This window comes from Melanotaenia boesemani, chromosome 9 (assembly GCF_017639745.1).
Source record: "Melanotaenia boesemani isolate fMelBoe1 chromosome 9, fMelBoe1.pri, whole genome shotgun sequence".
Classification (NCBI taxonomy): Eukaryota; Metazoa; Chordata; class Actinopteri; order Atheriniformes; family Melanotaeniidae; genus Melanotaenia; species Melanotaenia boesemani.
The window spans coordinates 19,353,141-19,377,377 of record NC_055690.1 but is presented as its reverse complement, the minus strand read 5'-3'; the positions used below and the strand labels follow the sequence as shown (position 1 = coordinate 19,377,377).

The 24,237-nt window shown below is 37.8% G+C and overlaps 1 protein-coding gene across 1 annotated transcript in view; it reads right to left on the bottom strand.

Moving 5' to 3' along the window:
• The window catches only part of ttc9b (tetratricopeptide repeat domain 9B), a 30,147-nt gene that overhangs the window by 4,473 nt on the left and 1,437 nt on the right, over positions 1–24,237 (bottom strand). Inside the window, exon 2 of the mRNA XM_041995806.1 lies at positions 331–513. Coding sequence (XP_041851740.1) covers positions 331–513 — 183 coding nt within the window. The remainder of the gene's footprint in view (positions 1–330; positions 514–24,237) is intronic.

Genomic DNA, 24,237 nt, shown 5'->3' with positions numbered 1-24,237 from the left:
CTTCCACAATTTGTACCAAGATTGGCTGGTAGGGTCAGTTATGTAACTGGGGTGTTGTGTTAGGAGCAGGAGACACACCCAGCTCTGGGTATTTATTTAGTAGTTTTGTTTCTTAACCTTTAAATATATTAGGTTTAACTTTACATCATTTAATTTAATTTTGTTTACTTTTCCTATGTCTTTATTTCCCTTCCATACAACACCATGCTTGCAGGATTTTACCTGTCAAACCTAATGTGAGCTCGAACTTCCTAAAATATTGATCAACCTAACAGCAAATTCAAGGGGTGGAGAATTCTGTATAACTGAAAATCAAAGCTTTTTCCCTACCTGTGGGTTCTCGGTTTTTGGCGTCACGTAGGTAGCGTAGCGCACATTCGTAATCACCCAGGTGATAGAAGGCGATGCCGGCTCGGTACATGGCCTTGAAGTGGTCTCTCTGGTGGCTCAGCACCTTCAGACAGTACTCCTTCACTCTCTCGTAGTTTACCAACTCAGACTGTAAGAGGCAAGCTGCAAGAAGGAGACAGAAAACAAGAAGAAGGTTGGGGAATATGATAAGCTTATAAATGATTAAGGCTAAAAAGATTAATTTAAAACATTTGTCACATTGTGTTGTGTTGTGTGTGTTACATTTTATTAAGAGTAATTGACAAGTCGGTCCTGTTGTGAGGAACAAAGATGAAGATATTTTGCTGATATCTCACTGTGTGCCTTTTAATAGAACCACAGTGAAATTTAGCCTCCACAGCAGATCCTCAGGGTGGCAGTGAGTGGACTATAAATAGCCCGTTCTAATATCTCAGTGCAGAGAAAAGACAAAAAGTCATGCAAACAGTTTGAGCCCTTGGGCAGGCGTGCAACGTCTCGAGATGCTGCTGTTGAACTTGTCGTTGATGCAAGAATGAGGCAAAACTGCAGCTTTAGTTTGATGACCATGTAAAGGATGCTGATTTTTTAGTTGAGCTGGACAGCGATAGAGAAGAGACAGGGAAATGACAGAGAAGGCCAACCAGCTGAAAGCAGCAATAAAGTGCAACACAACTTCAGAAAATAAGATATGGATTAGTCATCAATCCTTTACATCACAGGAGCAATTCTGACCAGTTCTGAGATCAGCTCAGGTCACAATAACTTCATTAGTAAAGACACAAGCACAATTACACACATGCATACACAGCTTTTAGTCCACCAAAGCTTTTAAACACTTGCTGATGGCTCAGATATCTGATCATTCACTGTTCCACTGCTGATCACAACCACACAAGCTTTTACTTCCACCCTTTCCCTCCATCACCACCCTCTGTTTCTGCCAGTTCATCTATCTGATGATACATCAAATATAATTTCCCCCGTGTGCTTCCATAGTTTTATCTCCTTTAGCAACCTCATCCCATCCTCTCCAACTTTTTTTTTAACCTCCACATCTTTCCTCTTCCCGCTAACTTTCACTTGATATAGGCACCCCTGAGAAGGTGAGTCAGGGATTGTTGGCAGGGAGGCTGGGTGAGTCAGGGGTGACAGGCAGGGATGACGAGTGAGAAGCTGGGGTTAAAGTAGGGGAGAAGAGGTGGCACCTGTGGGAGTGTGTTAAAACCAGAGCCAAGCCCCATCCATCCTCTAACCTCTTTTGAGCACAAAGAGTAAGGAACAGCACAGACAAAAAGCAAATTCAAGGTGAGAAATGGTCATGCTTTGACTGTTTCATTAAACGAGCAGAACTAATGGAGAACTAATGGAGCTCACAAATACACACTGGCCTCAACAGCCCAACTGCAAAACACTAAATAATTCATCAACTTCAAAATCAATCAATTTTTTGTAGGTTTTTGTTGAAGTTAAATATTTCTGCAAAATTAAATGCAGCCAGTCCTATAGTGTCCTTAACGCTGTAACAAATGCTTTGATTTAGAATGTATTTTATTGCTTTAAATACTTTCCATTATCATCAATAACATAAATCCAAGTAAATCCCTAATTTCATAATTACTTTTAATCTGCTTAAGACCAATCCTCCATTTTTTATCCAGATTATTTCTACACATTCTTGCCAAATTTCTAGTTAATAAAAATGAAAATTTAATAATGCATATTGAGATGTATCACTTTTTCAGATACGTTATTTCAAAGGAAGACATTTTCACTTGTGAATGGCATTAGACAAGTTTCCTGGGCTTTTGTTTGTTGTGTTTTCCAAATGCTTGTTTCAGAAATTAAATAAGAGACCAAAGACACACAGCAAGCAGAGCCTGCAGTCGCATGTAGTGTACTTTGATATAATGACAGGGTTAAATGTAAGCATCATACAATACATATGACTAAAAACAGTATACTAATTAACATTAGTGGGTTAAGGAGTTTCTACTTCAATCATTATATCTATTAATAAAGTTAAACATTACCCCACTGAAGCTATGAAGTTATGATGAAACATTCTTGTAACTTTTTAAGTAAGTTTATATTTTACTTTCACCTTTAAATTTTTAAAGTTGTAAAAAAAGGGCCTTAAGGAAAAGTCCCTTCCTTCGAGTTTGGGAAAATTCTTGGGCTTTGCTGAATGCACTGTTGTACTGAGGACATTTTTATTTTTTATTTATTTGTTTTTAGGTTGAAGAACTGTGGTAAACATGGAAAACCTTCAGCTTGGCCCTCTTTATGAATTCCATTATTTATTTTGAGATGTGAATTAGATAACTATCCCATTGTAGAAGCCATCCTCTTCCCATCTTTGCTTTTTTTTCCCAGACAATTTGGTGTTTGCTTCCAGAATTTGTTAGTGTGCAATTTGATCTTTCCTCCCATCTGCTCATGTTCCCCTGCCACTAGCTGCAACATAAGCCCAAAGCATTATCGACCCACTTCTGTGCTTGGAGAGGCTTTTTTTGTATTCATGAAACTCTGAACTCTCTTTGCCATTGAACACAACTATGCTCTCTGTAATCAACAAACTCTTCCAGCATCATCTCTTTATGGGACTTCTTTGCTTGTTTCGCTGGATCAGTTGTGATGAGGACACATGAAGTTTAATTCTGATGATAATTCCTTAAGTGTGAAGGTGAGGCAGCACAGTAAGAAAACATACCACCAATGCAGCATCTGTAAGATCTTCATTAAGGTCCACTGAAGGCAAACTGGTATTTCAAAGTGCTCATCCAACAATCTTATGAGTAGTCCTTAAAAAAAACAAAACAAAACAAAACAAAAAAAACAAAACAAACAAACAAACAAAAAAACACACATTTATTGTTCATAAAGCTTCCTGTAAACATTTTCCTGTCTATTTTGGTTGGCATCAGGTGTACTTTTTAATGTGTTGGACAGCTACTTGAAGGAGCTCATGCTTGCTAATTGTTGGGACAATGTTATTAAAGTTAGAGTTCAAATCAAGCTTATTTTTATACAAATTTAAGGTCAATTAAAATTGAGTAAAAAGCTGCACAAAGTAAAATTGGTACAATGAAACAAAACAATAAAAACAACAAATATAATAACTAAACATTAGTTCTTGTGACACCCCATCACTAAACAGGTGCACAGTATGTGGTTACACACACATTTACACCCTACATACACCCTGATGCCGTTTATTTGTTTCATTGTTTTTGTTAATGTATTGATTCACTAAAGATGGATCCTATTTAGCTCGTTAATAACATTGATTTTGTTTATTATCAGTGCATGGTTTGGTTTGTCTCTAATCTCTCTCTCTATGAAATGATTCTGGAGATCAGCACTATCATGGAGGCGCGCCCATGAGTGTTGCTAACAAGGGCCTGGTGTGCTTAATTAGCTTGGATGGCACTAACCAAGTGGCCAGAGGAGAGGGTGGAGGTTGGGGAAGTAGTAGTTTGATTTTCTTTTTGCTTTATCAGTACAAGTTGTTTTGATGATTTATGTAAAGTTTTGGAGGGGTATCATTTTATATTTTGTGGGATGGTGATTGAAACTAATTAGTAAATGTTTTTATGAGTCACAGCTGTAAATGTCTTTGTAATTGAATGGTTTTGCCCATTGCCTTTATATACTTGTTAAGAAAAGCAAGAAGTGTGATGCTGGATATAAATGGAAAGTGATGCGAGTAAAACCCTGAGCTCAACCAAGACTGGAGTTGGATGTTGTTTTTTCCCCTTTTTGGTGGTATACCTCGGTGGATGTCGGCATTCTGCGATTTTTAAGTTTTAATCCTTACAGTTCTAAAGTAGGATGGGAGACCATTCCACAGTTTGGGGGCTGATACTGCAAAAACTTGGTCACTTCTAGCTTTAACTTCAGTTTTAGGCACATGTACAATGTACAATAAAAGCGATGTTATTAAAATGTGGATCACCTTCTCTTAATCTTTATATGGAAGATAGACCTTTATGTTGGCTACTAGAGTGTCATTTAGACAATTAAAGATTTAAGTTAACATTTAGTATTATATATTGTGAAAGTATGAATATGCGATGCTTGCCCTTTCCTGACAATGACTGTGAGCAAGTCATAGCCCTAATAGACTAAGTCTGAGACCTTGATAAAACTAACAGATTTAAAAAAAAAGAGAGCTTAAATTCCTCATCTGCATGAAATATAAAATCTATTAAGTTATTATCATAATTAGGTGAATGCACAAACTTACACAAACCTACACACTTATCCTATAATAATAAGACCAAAGCAAGACTGACAATGCTCTTATTTTAAGTGAAGCTCATGGCTCAGAGCAGAGCGGGAAGTTCAAATCTGTTTCCTGTGTTCAGTGATCAAAAGTCTGCTCAGTTTAGTACTGCAAGATTCACCTCGCATGCCCTCCACCTCCCCAGCACACCTTTCTACACACTGTACTCCTCTATTTGTTTTTACAACCACCCAGCTACAAGAAGACCACTCTCATCCCTGCAAGCCCATCCATCACCTCCCTCCAGCTGTGAACAGGAGCTGAGCTTTCAGAGGATTCAGTTACAGTCCATAATGGCTTAATGGCTGACACAGTTGGAGTGTTCACTGGCCTTAGCACAGTAACACAAACATGCACACAGTAGTTACAAATAACACAAATATACACTAACACCAGTGAAAACATTGGGGTGTTAACAAGGGTTAGGTACAAGTTATACTTGATGACAAAACCAACACAAACTTACACTAAAAAGCAGATCAATTCACATGACAATCACCAGAAAGATATGTGACTGCACAAAAATGCACACACAGAAGCAGTACACAAGTGATGGCTGGTCGGCCGCGCCCTGCTGGCCCATTAGGCAGATGGATGGAATGCCAGAGGAAATGTGGAGTGTGGTGAGATGCATTAAGAGTATGATAATGATGGGATCATCAGTAGAGGCTGGGCAGGGACACAGACAGACACCGGCCCAATAAACATAGCAGAGTCATATCACTGGAGCCAAAGTGTCCCTGCCACTAAAGGACATGACTGTGCCCTGTATCAAAAGAGATATACGGCAGCAGGTGCAGAGACTGGGCAGCAGCTCTCATTAATACAGGAGAGAGGCTGTGAAATATTTAACAAGGGATGAAAGCAGAGAAAAGAAATGTCAGCAACAAAAGGCATCCTTCACTTTGCTTTTTGATGCAAATTAAAGGTAAATTAAAGTTTTATTTCTTGAGAGCTTGAAAGAAATCATAGAAATTGCAAAAATCTATTGATTCACTAAATTGGAAACCAATCAGTCCTTCCTCATTGTTTGAAATCTTTTTCCATAACAAGTCCTGCAACCCCTAATTTATTACATTAAATAGTAAATCAGAGAACAGCCATATTTCTGCCATTTGTCAAGACACCAATTTATATCACGTCAGATCTACTGAGATTCATATGAACATTTCCATATGAACGTTTGCAAGAAGCAAACAAAGCAAAGTCATTGTGAAGTGTTATAAACAATCAAGACGCTGGTAAGGGGGCTAGATTAAGAAACAACTCACTCTAGGCTGCAATTCCTGCTTGAACTAGCGACCCATGCTTTTGTTTTGTGTGAAAACAGCACCCATGTTTAATAAAATGACAGAAGGTGGACCAAATGCAGGCAGGTTGGAATATCTTTAGTGGTTTGTTGAATTTAAATTCATAGTAGGGGAGAGTTGTGGTTTAACAGGCGGAGTGGCTGTCTCAGTGGGAAAGTTGCAAAATTAGTTCCCAGCTTTTCAAGATTGTGTCAGATTATACTTGGACACGATGCTGAATCCTACATTGCCATCATTCTTCAGTTAAAAGACTCTGGGTAAATGTGTCTGCTAATTCCATGTAAAATAGTAATTGCAAAGCTTTGGGCCTGGAAATGTATTTTTTATGTCCATTGTTGTCTCAATTTATTTCTTTTTTTCCACATTAGTTTTAATCTGACTTGCTCTTTGGTTAAAATTAGACAGCAGATGTTGCAGTAATTATTACATCAGAAGAATGAAATGTTGATATATTAAATTTTTTGATAATGTGATGTGATCTGAACTGTTTTAATAAAAGTTTTTAATTGTTAATAGAGCTACAGTACGTTGTTATTGTGAGTGTATTACAGAAAGACAATTGAGTGGTAAAAATATGATGTCATGATATTCTGGGTTTTAAAGGAATACTGCACACTGAACCCTTTTCAGGTCTTTTTGATCAGTCAAGGGGCTTTTTCACTCATACACTGATACAGAACTTCCTAAAGATTTAGCATACACATATACATGGTGAAAATTATTCACTAATATATTTTCTTCTGGTGGCATAATCCTTAAGAAGCCCAATTTAATTACAAACAACAAAATCAATATGCAGGGATTTTGATTGATACATTGATAAATAAAGATTTGCTGTTTTTCCTCCGACATATGGCAGTGAACTGGATGTCTTTGAGTTTTAAAATGGTGACACTGTGTGCTCTGACACATACAGCGTATTAGACAACATAAAGAGATTAACTGAGAGCCAAAAAACATTTTAGCAATATCCATAGTTAGTAGAGACACTGTCCATCACAAGCAGACTGCTCAAATGTAAATGAAGCACAGTGATACCATTGTAACGGTGGGGCGACTGAGCTAACCCTGAACTTTGACCTCTTCATGAAGTTAATTCCTCCTAACATCAAAACAGTATCAGACATGGTTGGATAATCTTTGTTTTCATGCAGTTTCCATGGAAATGATACTGATACAGTTTAAATGAGAGAGATTCGATGATGAAATTACACAAAGGAAACAAGTGGTGCAGACAAGTCAGATTTATCTTAATGAGGAAGTTCACTTGTCTTCAGGGACAGAAGAATAAGCTGAGGCTGCAAAGCTTTTATGTCAAAGTCACAAACAATATTTCCCTCTTTCTGAGGAACAAGCCACATCGAAAGAGGGGGAAAAGAGAAACAAAAATTCTCTATCTTCTCTATATAATCTCAAAAGCCATCAAGTGTGTGTTTGTTAGTTTAGTTTAGTCATGTGATGCCATGCATGTGCTCCCATTGCTTGAATGTCGTATGAGAAGTGCAGGGGAGTGGGAGTGGTTAACACATCCTCAGGAGCCCCACTGGCTTGCCCGAAGCATCATGTCTGAAAAGAAAACCAGCATGGAGACACACTTTGATTTAGAAAACAGGGCACAGAAGTCTGGGAGAAAAAAAAGACAGAAAGGCAGGAAGCTGAAATAAGGCAAGACAGACAAAAGACAAAGGAAGACAGAAACAGAGCCAGTAAAACAACCAGTGGGGGATTTCTTACTTCAGAGCAATAGAGGACAAGAAAAGGAGACTGAAGGATTTTAGAAAATAATTTTTTCATCGCTTTCTCTTCCCTCTGGATCCATGTCCCTCCCTCTGTCATGCCTCCTCTCCTGTCGCTCTCCATCACACTAGGCGTGACACCACCATCCAGCTAATTTAAAGCCACCGGTGGCCCTGGTGATTAGTCTCCTGTCCATCACCTTGTAATTAGTTCTGCGAGATGATAATGGCAGACGGAGAGACCCATCACTCTCTCTGACATTCTCACACAGACACACACCAACATCTCCTCCATGTCTCCCTTTTTACCTCCTCTTCTAACCTTTCATTGCAACTTTTCCATGTTACAAATGCTACGCAGCTACAGATCTAGTTAATGATACAAATGAACTGTGCATCATTGCAAAACTGTCTCACATATGTACTTTCAACATCACAGCTGCTCTCTCACTAAGAATAGCTCCACCTAAAGCATTTTTGCAAATGCCTTTTGCTGTTATTGAAAAGGACAGGGCTACAGTTCATAACTCGCTTTAGCACTGAGATGACACAGCATTTATTCCATCTTCACTGGCCACCACCCACAGTATCATCTGTCTTTTCAGCATCTCTTTTTCACCCCTTTGTGCCTCTATCACAGCTATTCATACTTAGCGTACATTTTTCTTTTTTCTCATTCATCCATGTCGTGTTCTTACCCATCTTTCAGGTCTTCTTGTGGTTCTATTAAGCTAAATACTCCTGGGTATCAGTAAATCCTTAATTAATATTCTCTTATTTATCACTATTTTAAAAACCATGTAGAAGAAGCATTCCCATCCTGAATGCAGCAGACGATAAGTGCTTAAACACAAATTTAGAAGCTTCCTTATATCACTCAAAATGCCATATAAGGAATATAAAGTAGGCTCTTTTTCTCAGAGGAATTATACATAATGACCTCAGTGATTTATTATCACGCAAAGACAATAAAAGCTCATCTTCTCATCAAATACCATTTCCCTTTCAACAAGCAGAGCAGATAATGTCTTTGGTTGTGTGACACAGCATTAAAACACTAGTTCAGTCCCATATGGTGTCAATAAAACATTATTCCTTACGCTCTAAGTAAGGAATCTACTCTGAAATTTGCTCTTAATATGACTAAACATTCTGGGTTTTCAACATACTTACTTGCCAAGAGTCATATTGATGAGCATTAAAAGTAAGATCAGAGCCAGCGACCTGTTTACTTTGTGCATTCATGTCATTTTGTTCAGACTGTAAAAATGAATGATTGATGTGTCTGCAGCCTCCTAGTTGTAATTCTGGGATGGAGACGTTCCAGAAACCTTCCACTTGCTAAGAGGAGGTACTGAAGTGTCAATAAAGAGCAACACATCTATATTAAATTAAATATTAAGAGAGAGAGTACAATTATGTGCAGTACTTTAAACTAATTTAAAAAGCCAACTTACTGTAATGATTATCTTTTGTTATTTGACACTAATTATTAAACTCTGACATAGGAAACATGAGACGTTACTGCAAATTTACTAGCAAGGATATGCAGCATCAACAACTAGATTGTCTCTGTAGAAAGGGAACAAAATCCCTCTAATCCACCTAATAATGTTCAATAATTTAAAAATCTGTAATATTTTGCCCTTTTGTACAGATATAAATAATCTCTATGATTCTCAGCCAACACTTCATCAACATACATTAAGTACACGTGTGTTCCTGCATCCTCCTGTGTGTGTCATATCAGCCTGCAAGAAAATCTCACTTCCTTTTATTCCTTTTCTCTTCTTTGACTGCTTTGTTAGACTTAATCATCAAAGCAACGAGGTTGTGACAACACTCTAATCTGTTTGGTTGGGCTTTGGAAAGGTCTTTTTTTGTTGTAAAATATAACCTTTGAAAGTCCTTTATGTTACTCACAAAGTATTATGATGTGGCAAAGTGGAAATGAGATGTGTTCTTTTGGCTGAGAAACATAGATATTATAAATGTTGTGGTTATACTGCATGTATTCTGAGCTTTCTAGAAACAAAATGTTGTTTTTTTCAGTTAAAATCTGAGTAATAATTGAGAAAAAGGTGGCTAAACATTTTTCCTTAAATTTCCAAATGACCAAACTTATATTAAGACTGAATGTGAACTAACCAGTACAAACTAAAAAAAAAAATTTGAAGACTACTTTTCATATTCTGTTCCCTACATAGATGCAGTCTCCATTCTCCATTCATTAACGCATCAATACTGTGTTCATATGTCACGACTTCAAGGATCACGCTTAGATCTATATGTTACAACATGCATGCTTTGATTGTAAAACAATGGGTAAGACTTAAATTATTATTCATTGGTCTTGATTCCTGCCATGTCACTTGATGGAAAACAACAGCATAGGGATAAAAAGCCATTTCACAATTTACAACCATGGACACTATGCTTTGCACATGTTGGCAAACCACTAAAATCAACTCTCATAGTTATTGTTTAAGGTGTGATGTGTTTCAGACTGAGGGGGTTGAAACACGTCACTTCTAGAGATGATTTTACTTGTAATGCCTCACACTCTTATCTTCAAACTCCAGTGCATGCATTACAAATGTCCTGTAGATTCGTGCAGCCTTACATATCAAGTGACCACACTGTTTCGTTGTTCCATTCTCCTAAAATAGTTGTAGACTCAGGATTAATGCTTATCCACTTAAATATTTATACAAGTGAGGAAGCCATCGGTCTAGATGACTTCACCAAGATGAAATCATTTAATGCTTTCCGGTTCATTTAGCAGTTTTCAGGTATTTTTCTTGTTCTGTAATATATGCTGCTGGTCTTTGTGTGGTTTCTTGATGCTTCAACAAAAAAAAAAGAGTAGCTGGAATCTTATTTAGCTCATATTTTGCTCATTTTAGTGTCTGAAGGCCAAATAAGGATATTGGACTTTCAATATTACTTTTTCTATATGAGCAAAAACAGACTTTCAAATAGTAGATAAGTGCAGTTTAATAAAGCATAAAGAGACTTTTATCAAGGTTTTATGTATAGCAGAACTCCCGGACAGGGATATAATTTAGTTGCAGCAGTAGCCAGGCCATTATTTAATTGGTGATGTCATCTGTGGACACTCAGCAGACTCCTGTTTTTAACTGAGCAGATACTGTATTTGGTTTCTATCCTGCGTTCCTGCCAAACACATTGCTCTCCAACTGTGACAGAAACACTAAAATACACATATTTCCAAGAAAATGAGAGGTTTTGCTTGCAAATATTACTCTAATTTCCACCTTCATTTTGGTAATCTATGTACAGGAGCTGCCATAATGTGCTCTGTGCATTATATGGCTCACAAAACAGATGAGAAAGAAGGAAAGGTCCTCAGAGAAAACTGCCAAATGGTTTGGCTCACAATCCCAGAGAGTTAGGCTTCATCTGTGAGGCAGTGAAGCAGTTACAAGGAGTACCTGAACTAAATTAATGGCTAAAGCATGCACCTCCATCAGTTTGAAAAATGGTACAGGTGTTGGCAGGTAATTGTGTTTGAAACCCAAACTGTAGAAACATAGCATGAGATCATTCAGCAGAAGTTTATGGACCAGACCATAACCAAACAGTGTGCAGCAGCCGAACGTAAAAAATCAAGTGAAACTCAGGTTTTTATATTTTCTCTCTGCACCGATAAGAGCTGTGAAACCGTATCTAAATAATGCACCTGTAAAACATGAAGTGCATTTTCACTTGGAATAAATAACCAAAGAAAGTTACACAGAAATAAAAAATGGTTTTATGTCTCACTCCTTCCTGACTGCTAGTGGCAGTAAACAGAGTGAAAATGTCTCCTGACACTGCTTAGGATTCACGTGGAGACTGTTGTACCACCTCTGCAGAGGGCGTAAAGGCAGCATCTCCAGGGGTGTGACTGCTGAGGCTGCTGTCAGAATACCCAGAAACCTGAACCTCACGCCTGAACAGTCTGACTTAAAAAGACTACAGCAGGCAAAGAATCCTCTCCACTCTTTACACAGCCAAACATGCTCACACTAATGGTGAAAAGGGGGACAAGATGATAACTTTTCTTACAATTTACTGATATGTTGTCAGACAAGGGCATGGCAAACAGAAATACAGCCAACTGTAGGCTTGACACCAAAAGGTAAAGTGCAGACTTTTCTGGCTCTAGGCAAAAATAGTTGTCTTTGAATTCAATATACAAGAACAAGTATTTAATTTATTTTAAATAAAAACACTGAATAAAACCCCTTGCTCTGGTGCTGTACAGCTGTGTTGGCCCTCAGCCTGGAACCTTTTTTAGATTTGGGAATGATGATGTTAATGAAGTACATGGTAGGCTGCCAGTACAAATATTTGCCCTGATAACTTTAAGCAGTTTAGAAGGAAACACACACCAACACACACTAGTGTTTTTTCCATTAACTATCAAAACAAATCTGAAGCAACCTTTTAAAAAATTAGGATGGCATTTTGGGCAACAGTGTTTGCAGCATATAGGAACACTGCAGTGGACATTCATGTTAGTTAAAATGTGCAGACTTCTTTTTTAAGAACTTTCTTCCTCTCTCAGAATATCTGGGATGTTTTATCATATGTGGGAAGATGATGAGCTCTAGAGAGCTGAGTGTTTACATCAGGTGAAATCCCACTGCACAAGCAACATGAGGTATGCATTTAATGGTTTAAGCTCCTAAGAGCTGGGGCCAGTTTTTATGTTGGATGATAATTATCTGCTGCATTTTCACAAGCACTCACTTACTTAGATTTATTGTCAATATTGCTTCTAATCACTGTAGCCTTAAATTAACACTATACGTCCAAAATCTGTTTTTAAATATGTATTTCTTTGATTCTTCAAACATAAATGTTTCCATTTGATGCACTGTACCAGAGTTAGCCTTAGGCTAATTTGCATTTGCAGTCCCTTGCCAAGGCACATTAAAAACCATACAAATACCATATGTGGTTAATAATCCCCTATTAAAAATTGAAGCCACAGTTGTAAGAATTAAAACTGATAAAAACCTATTCTACTCAGTAATATTTTATCTTTGAGGCAGGCTCAGTTCCGTCCTTACATTTCAATGCTGTCTAAAACAGTGTTTAACAAGGACACATTTTCAATGTCAACCCTTGGCAGTGCATGTATAAAAACATTCAGTATCAGGCCAGAGCTGGTCGAACAGGGAACGCACAGAAATTGAGCAGTGTGGCTCTTTATCATCATGGAAGTCTACAGATAAATATAAACAACAAATTGGTTTATTCTGCACTGTCCACTGGAGCACAGGGTGTTAGATATGCACAAACAGCTTCAGCAAATTCTCATTACTGATGGCTTAGAGAGGGTGAAAATTCTGCATTTCTCTCTGAGGGTGACAGGAAAAGAGTTCAGCTCTCTCTCAGCCGATCGCATGACTTTCAACTAGGGGCTAAAAAAAGCTTTGACAGACATTTTCAATTTCTATTTCACACAAATGACACTCCATCTCAGGGAAAAGTTCACCAATCAAGAACATTATTTAGAAAACACACAGTATGACAAGTAAAGTTACAAGAAATCCACAAGTTCTTATATTAATGTAGCTATAATTCTAGCTTTTACAGAGCTTAATTAACTTCTTATAAGTGTTACTTAAAATATGCTATTCACCTTACTAATGGCATATCTGAGAACCTGATTTGGTTTATGACCAAATATGTGTTAAACTTACTTCAGTGGGCAAAGCAGTTACAGCTCAACTGACTCATCAATTAAATGAAACTATACTTTATTTATCCCTGAGGAAATTTGTAGTAATAAATAAAAATAGTTGTTAAAGTAGACTACTGTCCTTGAAGACTGTCCTCTGCCCTCAATGGGGGTGTCTTCTCACACAGGCCAAAAAACTGAAAGCTAAAGAATATGTAACCTTTAGTGATCATGAGACCAAATGTATGTGATCTTTAAAAAACAAAATAGTCCCACAACAGTCAAGTTGTAAAATGAATAAATTTTGTTTTATTTTTAAGAAGTTTTGAAACTAACTACGTGAAGTTTTTGACAAAATAAAAAAAAAATAGGTGACAAAGTTTTGTCAAAATTTGCCTTGTGCACATGTAACCCAGGCAACCAGGAAAATGGCATCTATGAGGGTGATTAGTATGGTATAAAAATATGTATTTTGGACTTAACCATTTTCTTTTTCAAACTCTAACAAGGCAATGTTATTGCCCAAATAAACTGGACTGACAGACTGGGGTGGTGATCCCCATCTTCAAGAAGGGGGACCATGGGGGTGTGCTCCAACTACATGACATTCCTCAGCCTTCTTGGTAAAGTGTATTTAGGGGTCCTGGAGAGTTTCTTTGCTGGCACGGGAATACCTCGGGATCCCCCTGGACAAATTGGAAGAAGTGGGTGGGGAATATGAAAGTCTAGGCTCCCCTGTTTTAGCTCCAGCTCCCGCAAACAAATCCCAGATAAATGGAAGAAAATGAATGGGTGGAAGGATATTAGCAGTAAACTGACACACACACACACACACACACAGAGAGAGAGAGAGAGAGAGAGAGAGAGAGAGAGAGAGAGAGAGAGAGAGAGAGAGAGAGAAAACTGTATTAGAGAGAAGAACTTTCATAGTTAACATAAACTTCGTCAAGTGAATGCATCCATAGTTTGCTGTCACTGTTATAACTAAAACCATAGACGAGAGGCATGAGATTAAACATTGATTAGTAACATGCTTAACTGGACAATGTTATATTTAGGTGCTGTACTGAGATGCGTTCTGTCCTGCATTCTCTTTGTTTTTTCTGTGTCTTAGTTTCTTCTGTTATTTACTGTGGGTGTAGCTATGGAACTGTTAGTACACTAAAAAATGTAATTTAGTGTGATATTAGTCAGCCTAACATGTTTACATTTCTTTTAAAAGTCTGTCTCTTTAGCCAGGTTTTCATAACGTGATAAATGTACTGACTTTTCTCTCTTCTGAATTACTGAATAACTGTAGAGTTTTTATCTAACTGCTGTTGTGCCAAAAATGTCTTAGGTCCCTCTCAGTTCTGTCTGTCTCCCTGCCTGTTCCCCGTTCCCTTCCTTTTCTTCCTGACGAATAACTGGATTTTATTTACTCTTGTGACAGCAGTCACCTGGGCCTGTCTGGGCTGTGATATAAATCAGTTTGATCTTAAATGGATGTCTTACAGCAATGATTATCATCAAAACAAAACAAAAGCAGCTCTGGAAACTGTTGTTTCATGACAAAAAGGTCATTAAGGCAAACACTTTCCTCTTCATACTGACTACGTTTCACTCTGATTTTTACTCCTTTTACTTCTTTCACATAATCCCATCATATTCCCCCATTTGAGACTATCCAAACCTTTCTGCTGACTCACCTTTCTCCATTCTGCAAATCTCTCGGTCTTTAAGCTCTGAGTTAATTCATAGGGTTGGTATAGAGAGGACATTACAGTGTGAGCAGTACAGTAAAAGGAGTGCCATCTGCAGCTCTGGCACTCTACATTCTCACCACTCTGCTCTGGCTACCCCTCCAATGACAGACGTACATGCACAGAGGGAGGAAAAACACCAACCAAACCTCCCCCATCCCCCTTCTAACCCTTAAATGGCACCTCTCATCTATCTCCTCCCTCCTCCTGCAGCAGAGTCCTCCTACTCCCGGCTGGTTATACAATCCATATTTCTCCCCATCTTAACCCCTCTATCTTACATTTCTTTCCGTTTCCTCCCTTATTCTCTTTTTCTACCTTTATCTCATGCACTCCACCACATCCCCTGGTGACTGAGCTGGCAGGAGATGAAAGGGAGGAGTTTTCTCCTCTATTCTGCTTTTGTAACCAGGCATTGACTATTTTCTTGCAGTATGTCAGAGTGGACCAATGAAAACTCCCCATCTGGAGTGTTACACATCACTGATGTTATTCGAATGCAGATTTTATTGGAAAAAAAAACAGAGATTATGCAACTTCAACATCCCAGCAGGTCTTTGCAAACACTAGTGGGAGTAAGTTTGTGTTGACATAACCTGTCAGCAAATGTCTTGTTAAGATAAACTATCCAGTGCCAAAGTAGCTTCTGCACATAACACAGTTTATATTTTTAATTTCATTTCTTTAACTTTTCTTTATATATAACAAGCATGTGAAGATTGTTGGATCATCATTAAGTACAGCAGAGTCACTGTGAGTGGAACAAAAAGGTGTCTGGTGTTATGAAAAAAACAATTTTACTTGTCACCCCCTGCTGCGCCTCTTCCAAGGCTGTGACTTATGACTCATTCACAGATTGAAACAGCCGGAAGGTACAAAGGCAGATTTCAGGCAGAGATTAGAACAAGCAGAAATTAATGAAAAGTCAGACTGGTTGCTCTCACAAAAAGGATCACACCATCCTGCTCCCTGTTTTATTCTATGTTCACTTTCTAATGTACATTTGAACCATTTCCAACTTACTACAGCTTCTAAACCACATGCTATTGAAAGTACTGTTTCATGATCAATGCCAGGAAAAAGAGCAAACTAGCTGGAGTCACATCTATTAGTTCTGTGTGTGCATGACTGGGCGCTTGTGATGGATGGATGGATGGATGGATGGATGGATGGATGGATGGATGGATGGATGATGGATGGATGGATGATGGATGGATGGATGGATGGATGGATGGATGGATGGATGGATGACAGGCAGTCTCCCTCTGGCTAACATGTTGCACCACTGTGAACTGCAGCAGTCAGAGACAGTGGTGGTGTAACCCAATTAGATACCTCCCTACAGGGAATCACAAACTCCGGGTCTCCTTAAGAAGGCCAGCAAATAGGTCATTCATCTTTTCTTTCAACTCTGTCTGACAGAATCAGGAGATGATACTATTGTCACTGATGCATATTTCTCTGAAACCCCATTTATGTCTCCATTAACTCCTGAACACTTTCACTGTTTTTTCACAAAAACATATTTAGTCTCTCGTCTCTGTTTTGTTTAATTTTCTCCTCTTACATCTTTTCTTCTTGTTCTCATTTTGAATCAATTAACAATTCAGTTATCAAAAATCATTTTTTAAAGTCAAAATCCTCAGTGATGAGGTGCTAAAATTGTTTTTAGAAGGACTTCTAGATGGGTGACAAAAAAGTACAAATTTGAAGAAATGAGCAGGGAAACCTAATTAATGCAGATTGCTGCACACGTTGAGCTGCAGGTTGTGATTATGCATACAACAGTCAATCAAATTCTCTGGCATGCATTCAGAGGGCGAGTGGGCCCAGAGTATTAGGAGAGTATTAAGAAAAGAAAAAGTTACTTTGAATGAGTGATCATTGTTAAGACAAGGATGGCAGGAACTTGCTCATATTTCAATGGGCAGCCTAGTTACACAAGACCATATGTGATAAGTACATCTGTCTGCATAGCGTCACAACTCAGAATTATAAACTGTAGCATGCGAATGTACATGCAGGCTGTTTTGTGTATATTTCTAAAATATTATATGTATATTTCTAAATTTAAGCAGTTATTTAGTGAATCCATAACCTAACCATAAAGATAAATTACAATTCTAACCATCCACAAGTGAGAGTTACTTAAGGAATAAGGACCACTGAAATAAACATGCCAAATGAGTCTTGATGCCTTTGGTTTCTTGCATGAAAATTGGGAGCCTAATCCAATCTTTTCACCCATCACCTCTTCCCCACTGTTTTTTACAGGACATCATAAGTGAACGATGGATGTGTGCTCTAAATGTTATCATGTGTCTGAATATTTAATGTCTATATGATCACTTAACTACATATAGACTCCATATAGGGAAATGAGTCATGGTACAATGTTTGAGCTTTTACAAAAAAACAAAACAAAAAACTGCTTATTTAGTTCTGTGGTGGCTGTTAAACATCTGTGATGAGATCAGGTTGCAGTAGAAACAATGCCTAAACTGACAGCTACATTTACATGGTAAATACATGAGTATATGGCTTTTGGAAAATTGTGGCCAAAAGCCTACACTTGATAACTGTGGACAAACAAAAGAGCAACTCTTCCTCAGGGGATTGAGAATATCAGGATGGAACAGCTGGTTGACAATGACAAAAAGAGGTATTTTAAAGTTGTGCTGCAGTGCACAAACATTACAAAATGAGTGCACATTTGAGAGTTTAATAGTGTAAAAACCACCTGCATTCAACTACAATGATGTGTAAACAAGTGATCAGGAGAGTTTATTCTGATAAGAGTGCATATGTGATGCACACCAAGAGAACAGAACAGGTCTGAAAGCTTGACCTTCAAAGCTGGTTCATCTGTTTTGCTGTGAGAGACTTTTTGCTGACTTGGTTTGTTCCACTTGCCCCTTAAAGGGACGAATCACTGTAAATCAATACAAAGCTGCTCTGAATAATCACCTTTATCCTATGATAACACATTTCTATACCCTGATGGGAGTGGCCACCTTCCTGGCATAGCAATGCCCTGTACAGTGTACAGCCATGGGAAATCCAGGTACAAGTCTCCCTTGGGCCATTTGACACTGACCCGGGGAGCCAGGTGTGGGGTGGTTTCAAAAGCTGTCCGTATTTGCATTACTCAGCATAAAACACACACCCTGAATGGTTGTCAAAAGGAAGTCTGGGGACCCTCTTTGAGGAGATTCCAGATGGTCCACAGAAAGACAAAAGGTTGTAACTAATGTTAATGTTATAACCTTAACCACTTTTTGAACTTATAAAGGAGAAATATAGATGTAATAATTTGCCTTTTGTCAACCCACAAGCAAGACATTTATTAATGAATGCTCACATGTTGTATACATATCGTAAATTGCCCTACATTCTTTTAACTTCCAACCTTACAGGGGTTGTAACCACACTGTCTTCTGTCCATCAGTCTATATGCAGGGAAACTAGTGATATCACACCATCATCCTATTCTGTGTGCTCTGGGCTATGACTTTTGGTGCTGGGCATGTAATGTCTTTTGCCTTGTCTGAACAGAATGGCCTAATCTTTTCACAGAGATGTTGACATACAGATGTCAGTCTGTGTACCTTATTACTCATTATCACCTAAATTGGCTGGTGTTCTCATGGTGCACATTTTTACAATAGGTTTGTGATTTTCTAGTTTTTATACATCATTTGTAGATGCTCTCAAACTGACTGTTTTGGAGGAGTCCATTTTTTCCTGAGTTGGTGCAGCTGTAAAGTCGGCTACCTGGTAATGACGTCACAAATTCTTAGCGGCTTGGAATTCTGAGACAACTGGAACGCACCATAATTCAACACTATACACACAAATTTCAGAAGGTAAGGTTAAGGTAAAGGTAACTGGAAACCCTGAACAGAAAAACTGCTTAAGTAGCCATGTGTTTCCACTTGAATGTGCTGCTGATTGGCTGAAACAATGATGGTCCAGATGAAGGACTACTACAAAGACCACTGTGTAATGAGTGGTCTGTGTCACTGGGAGGCATAAATCAGTGGTCTCTGCCAGTAAGTGATGCAAATGGACCAGCCTGTGATAATCCATGTGGTTACAGGCCTACTTGGGATTTTCACTTTTAAATTTTCCTCACACCGGCCATCTAGTCAACACACTAGAGAAAGCTATGGCAAAAGGTAAGTAGCACACTTTTATGTTCTGTATTTGGGCTATTTTTAAAATTCACTGCTAGAATCCCAAGTAGGCCTGGACCACTGACCACCATTTTACTACAACCCCTGTTGCAAATTCAAATATAAAGTTTATGGTTCTAAAACCCTTCATAATGTTATTTGAAGGATGGAGTGGTAACTTCATAATTTCAACTGGCATATTTTGCAAAAACAGAAAAAATATGTTTTTCGTTGTTTTTTAGGACTTGTGTCATGCCGACTTGTTGCTGGCTTTTTCCAATGAATGGAACTAATATGACTCCTATGTTTTCATCTTCCCAGATACCAAATCTCAGCTTTGATGAACACATATGGAATAATTTAGAGTCAAATATTAGTAACTGAACACCAAATAAGGGAATATCAGTTCAACAATCTGAAATAAATGACATGGTGTATATTATCCTCTGAGGAATGACACAGCAGGAAGAGCATATCCTCATCACAACAAAGTCAAGAAGATAAGAAAACACATCAATTCACATATGAACATGCACACCAATATGCTGCTTAAACAACATCAGCATTGCCAGCAATGAGTATGGTATGAATGGCAGAACAAATAGAGCTAAGAGCAACTCTCCACTCCTCTTAACACACAGAAACACACACAGACACCCATACACACTTGTTCCCTGCATCCCCTGACCCAGCTGCTGTATCTCAGGCCTGTGAATGCAGACACAAACACACTTACATGCATGAACACCAGCATATCCACTCACACACAACTGCTGACATGCGATCAGCCTCACACGTGATGCGTGACTGGTTCTGGCTTGGTTGTTGCCCTCCTGTAATACGTCAGAGCCAAAGACAACTAGCCAATCAAATGGAAGCACCTCACTCATAACCACAGTGACCACCGTCTGACCAGCAGAACTCTGGGTAAGCAGGTGGAGCCTTGCATCAAAGGCCTACAGACAACTTTGGATCTGGCATTCAGTAGAACTGTATGATTTTTAAAACATTCTGAGGAAACAATCGAGTGACTCTATTAGTTATAATATTAGTTATAGTTACCTGTCCTTTCTCGTTGAATCAGGTTCCTTCTTTATTTTTTTGAAACATCACTTATTGAATGACAATAACCTCACAGAAGCTTGCTCAATGCAATACTTTAAAAAATTAATTTCAGTAAATGAAATCAGCAAAGTCTTAATCTCTGTTTTCTTGTTTTTATTAATATTTATATCATTTATTATTTATGAGACAGAGATTATAATAATGTACTGAAGGTTTCAAAATGCCATGATAAAACGTGACAGGTTTCCCCATCCCAATGATCCTAAACATTTTAAACATGTGAAAATCTTCCTTTTATTGGGCCACAATGTCAGAGAAAGTGGTACAGGAGCAAATTTTGCTGTCCCCCAGGATATAAACTGGACTTATGTACCCACTAGGGCTCACAACTGGACCTCAAGGATTTGTATCTATCTGAGGGCCTGAAAGGTACATTTAAGTTTTCAAGTAATAAATTGTATATATTTGTACAGTTTCTTCTACATGTTGGGTTAAAATAGTCTGTGTTGGGAAAAACAAAAGAAAGAAAGAAATGTTTTAAAAAAGCTTATTCAAGGTTATAGTTGTGGAGTGTTGATGAAAGAAAAAATAATTATATATAAAATTAGATTTGTGCATTTTTATTTTTTTTATTTTAGTAATATTTAACACACATTTAACTAATTTCTTAACTTGTTTCATATTATCCTCATTTTTATTTTTGCCCTGACTGGACCTTAGGAGGAAGTGTTAAAGCTGTTTTTGGACAGTGAACCCCACTTTGCTTCTGATGTGTTCATTGGAATATGAATGTGTGTGTGATAGGGATAAAGTATTTTCTTCCATTTGGACTGTGATGAGAGATATTTTCTATTTTTAAATTAGAGTACAACACTGTTACCAGTGGTACAATACTGGTCTTTACAAAGTACAAACTGCGAAGGTACAAATAAGGACCCTCTACTGAGGGTACAACAGAAGTACTTTGGATGGTACAAGCCAGTGACAAGTGCTTTTGTACCCTTAAAGGTACAACTTAGTACTTTCTGAGAGTGCATGCAGCTGTGTTTGGACAACATGTTCCCTTATTACTATACTGGCACTAAAGATACTCAACTCCTTCCCACTGGTGTAAAGAGTGTATAAATGTGTATTAACCACAGCTTAAAATAGCTCCTGATAAATGCAGGGTTTGCTCCTGTTGCAAAAATCACATTTTTCAGCAGTTTTGTTTTTCTTTTTGTTTTTAGAATTACTTAACCTATTTAAAAGGCACTTATTATGCTCATTTCCACCTTTTTGTCTTTATTACTTCATTATGCAGCTTCTCAGATAGGTTTCTGCCTGAAACAGGAATGTTAGTACCAGGTTCTTTAGGCCCCACACCTCTTTAAATGTAAACTACCTTCTGACTGGCCAACATACTAAAGCATCTTCTTGGACTTGTGAGCCCTGTTTCATGCTTTCATTTGAGAAGGCTCCAAAACAAACTGTAAACCCAATAAAACAACAAAACGTTTGTTAGTGATTGGGAATGACCCCATCTCAAATCCATTTACATCCAAACCTAGAGCACAAATATCAGGGATGAATATCAATGCACAATGTCTCTTTTTAGTGAATAGCAAGCACATTATCTTATTATTTTTCTATGAATGCTATAAAATATCAACTGCAGAGGAAAACCTTCGCTTTCAGGAGAAAAAGAGTAAAATAATTTGTAAAATATAATTCTGATAATGATAATCTTCCTGCACTGTTGGTTATTTGTAAACTGTAAAACTTCCATTTATATGTGCAAGCATACAGTGCACTTACCAGGAGTGCTGTTGTTCAACTTTGTGGGTGTGCTGTGACTGGCACAAAAGACCATGTAAAGAATTCAACATGGTAAGCTGACGTCATCATTCAACACCAAGTTGTCAGTGCAACCCAAAAGATTTTGCTTATAGGCAATACTTGCATACAATACCCCAACTCAATGCATGATTCATGGTTATTTAAATCATTAATTCATGTACAATAAATCACTGTTGCTTCCCATGTACTAATGATCATCTCACTGTGGACTGTTTTACTCTTAACGGATTAATGTTAATACCAGTTAACTTGATATACCACCAAATTAGCTGGTTTAAAAAAAATATAAATTTCAGTTTCATGGCTTTTAAGAGCTCTTTGGTACAAGAAACTCTAAACATTGCAAAAACATAAAGCCATTAAAAGATATCTATCAGCAGAAGTAAATCTTTATGACCCTGTGACCAGAAGGGACACCACAGGCCTGCCCAGCAAGCTGAAAAACATAGCCTAGACAAGACACATAAGAGGTTCACTATTTCTTTTCACCATTAACTGTTGGCATACTTAGGTGGCTACTAAAAAGTAACTTTTCTACATGTGTAAATCAGATAATTTAGTGAAATAACTGTATTAAGAGGTAGATAAATGGTCATTAAATGATTATCTGTTAAGTGTGAAGTAATGCACTTTGCATGAGTTTTAAAGTTACAGATCAAGTACAGCTCACAGAGTTCTACAATGAGTGTGTGTAGAAGCTGCTACTAATCTGGAGTTGAGCTGAAAAGCTGATTCCCTACAAAGTTTGGCCTACATTTAATTTCCTAACACCAAATAAGACTGAGTTAAAATATGATCCTGAAGGTCAGCGTGAAGAGTACCTGCCTACAAAAGACAACCTTAAAGCCAGGGGACTCCCAACAGTGTGGCTCACAAACAAACCCAATTACTTGAAAAGCAAAGTGACACGATGTCTACTTCCTAATCCAGGAATTATTAATGATTGATCACAGTTCATTTAAACATATTCAGTCACAAAAAACTGGGTTTAATTGGGGTTTCGTGTACATGTGCTCACACATTCCTGAATCAGTAGTGACAGGAGACCATAAGCAGTATTAATATATTACCAGGAGAAAAGCCCAGTAATGGTTGCCATGGTAAATATGGACCTCTGTCACACACTAGCAAGCCACTCCTCCTTCTTTTACCCCCTCTTTTTTTTCCACTGAAAATGATGTCCTCTCTCTCCGTCTGTCATTTCCACCATATCAGCTGCTTCCTCCTGCCTCTTTACTTCCTTACACAAATTTTTCCTTCCTTGTATTTTCTCTCTTTCCCCACTCCCTCCCCCATCTTTCCTTCACGCCACAGTGGCCTCCCCACAGGCTGCAGACAGGCCCTGAATACTGCACAGAAGAGGCAACCTCCAATGCATCATGGCAACCTAACTGGATTGTGCCTGGCACAGAAATGAGACACAACATCACTACACTCATGCCCCAAAATTTCAACATTCATATAGGTTATGATGTCCCATAAATAACGTAATGTAACTGCTTTAGTGTGCACCATTAATCACAACCATCCTCAGTTCCCTCTGGATGCCAACATTCATCAAGACCTGCTGTTTACACTGCAGGGTGTAGTCATAGATTTCACATCAGCCTATTTCTTTTTTATATTTATTTTCTAAATTCATATCAGAAAAAAGAACAAAGCAGCCTTATTTTAGTTATTCTGTATCATGATATCTTAAGCACTGAGGTTTCCTTTTGACCATTTATCTTGACCATTAAAACCCTGAGATATGACCAAAAGATCTAAGCAAGATCTGTAGATATATTCTCATATAATCCACAACATTTCTAGCATGTTATGTATCCTTATATCCTATAAGTTTATTCTATGCATCTCTCAGTTTCTTTCAAACTAAGCCAAAACATGGAATTCTTATCTTGGGTTTAAAATAGTTATGATGAACCCTGTTAAGATTTTCTGACATTTTGATGAAATAGTTCATTAACAGTTGATAATGAACATTCATTATTAAGAACTCTAATTGAATAAATTCATTG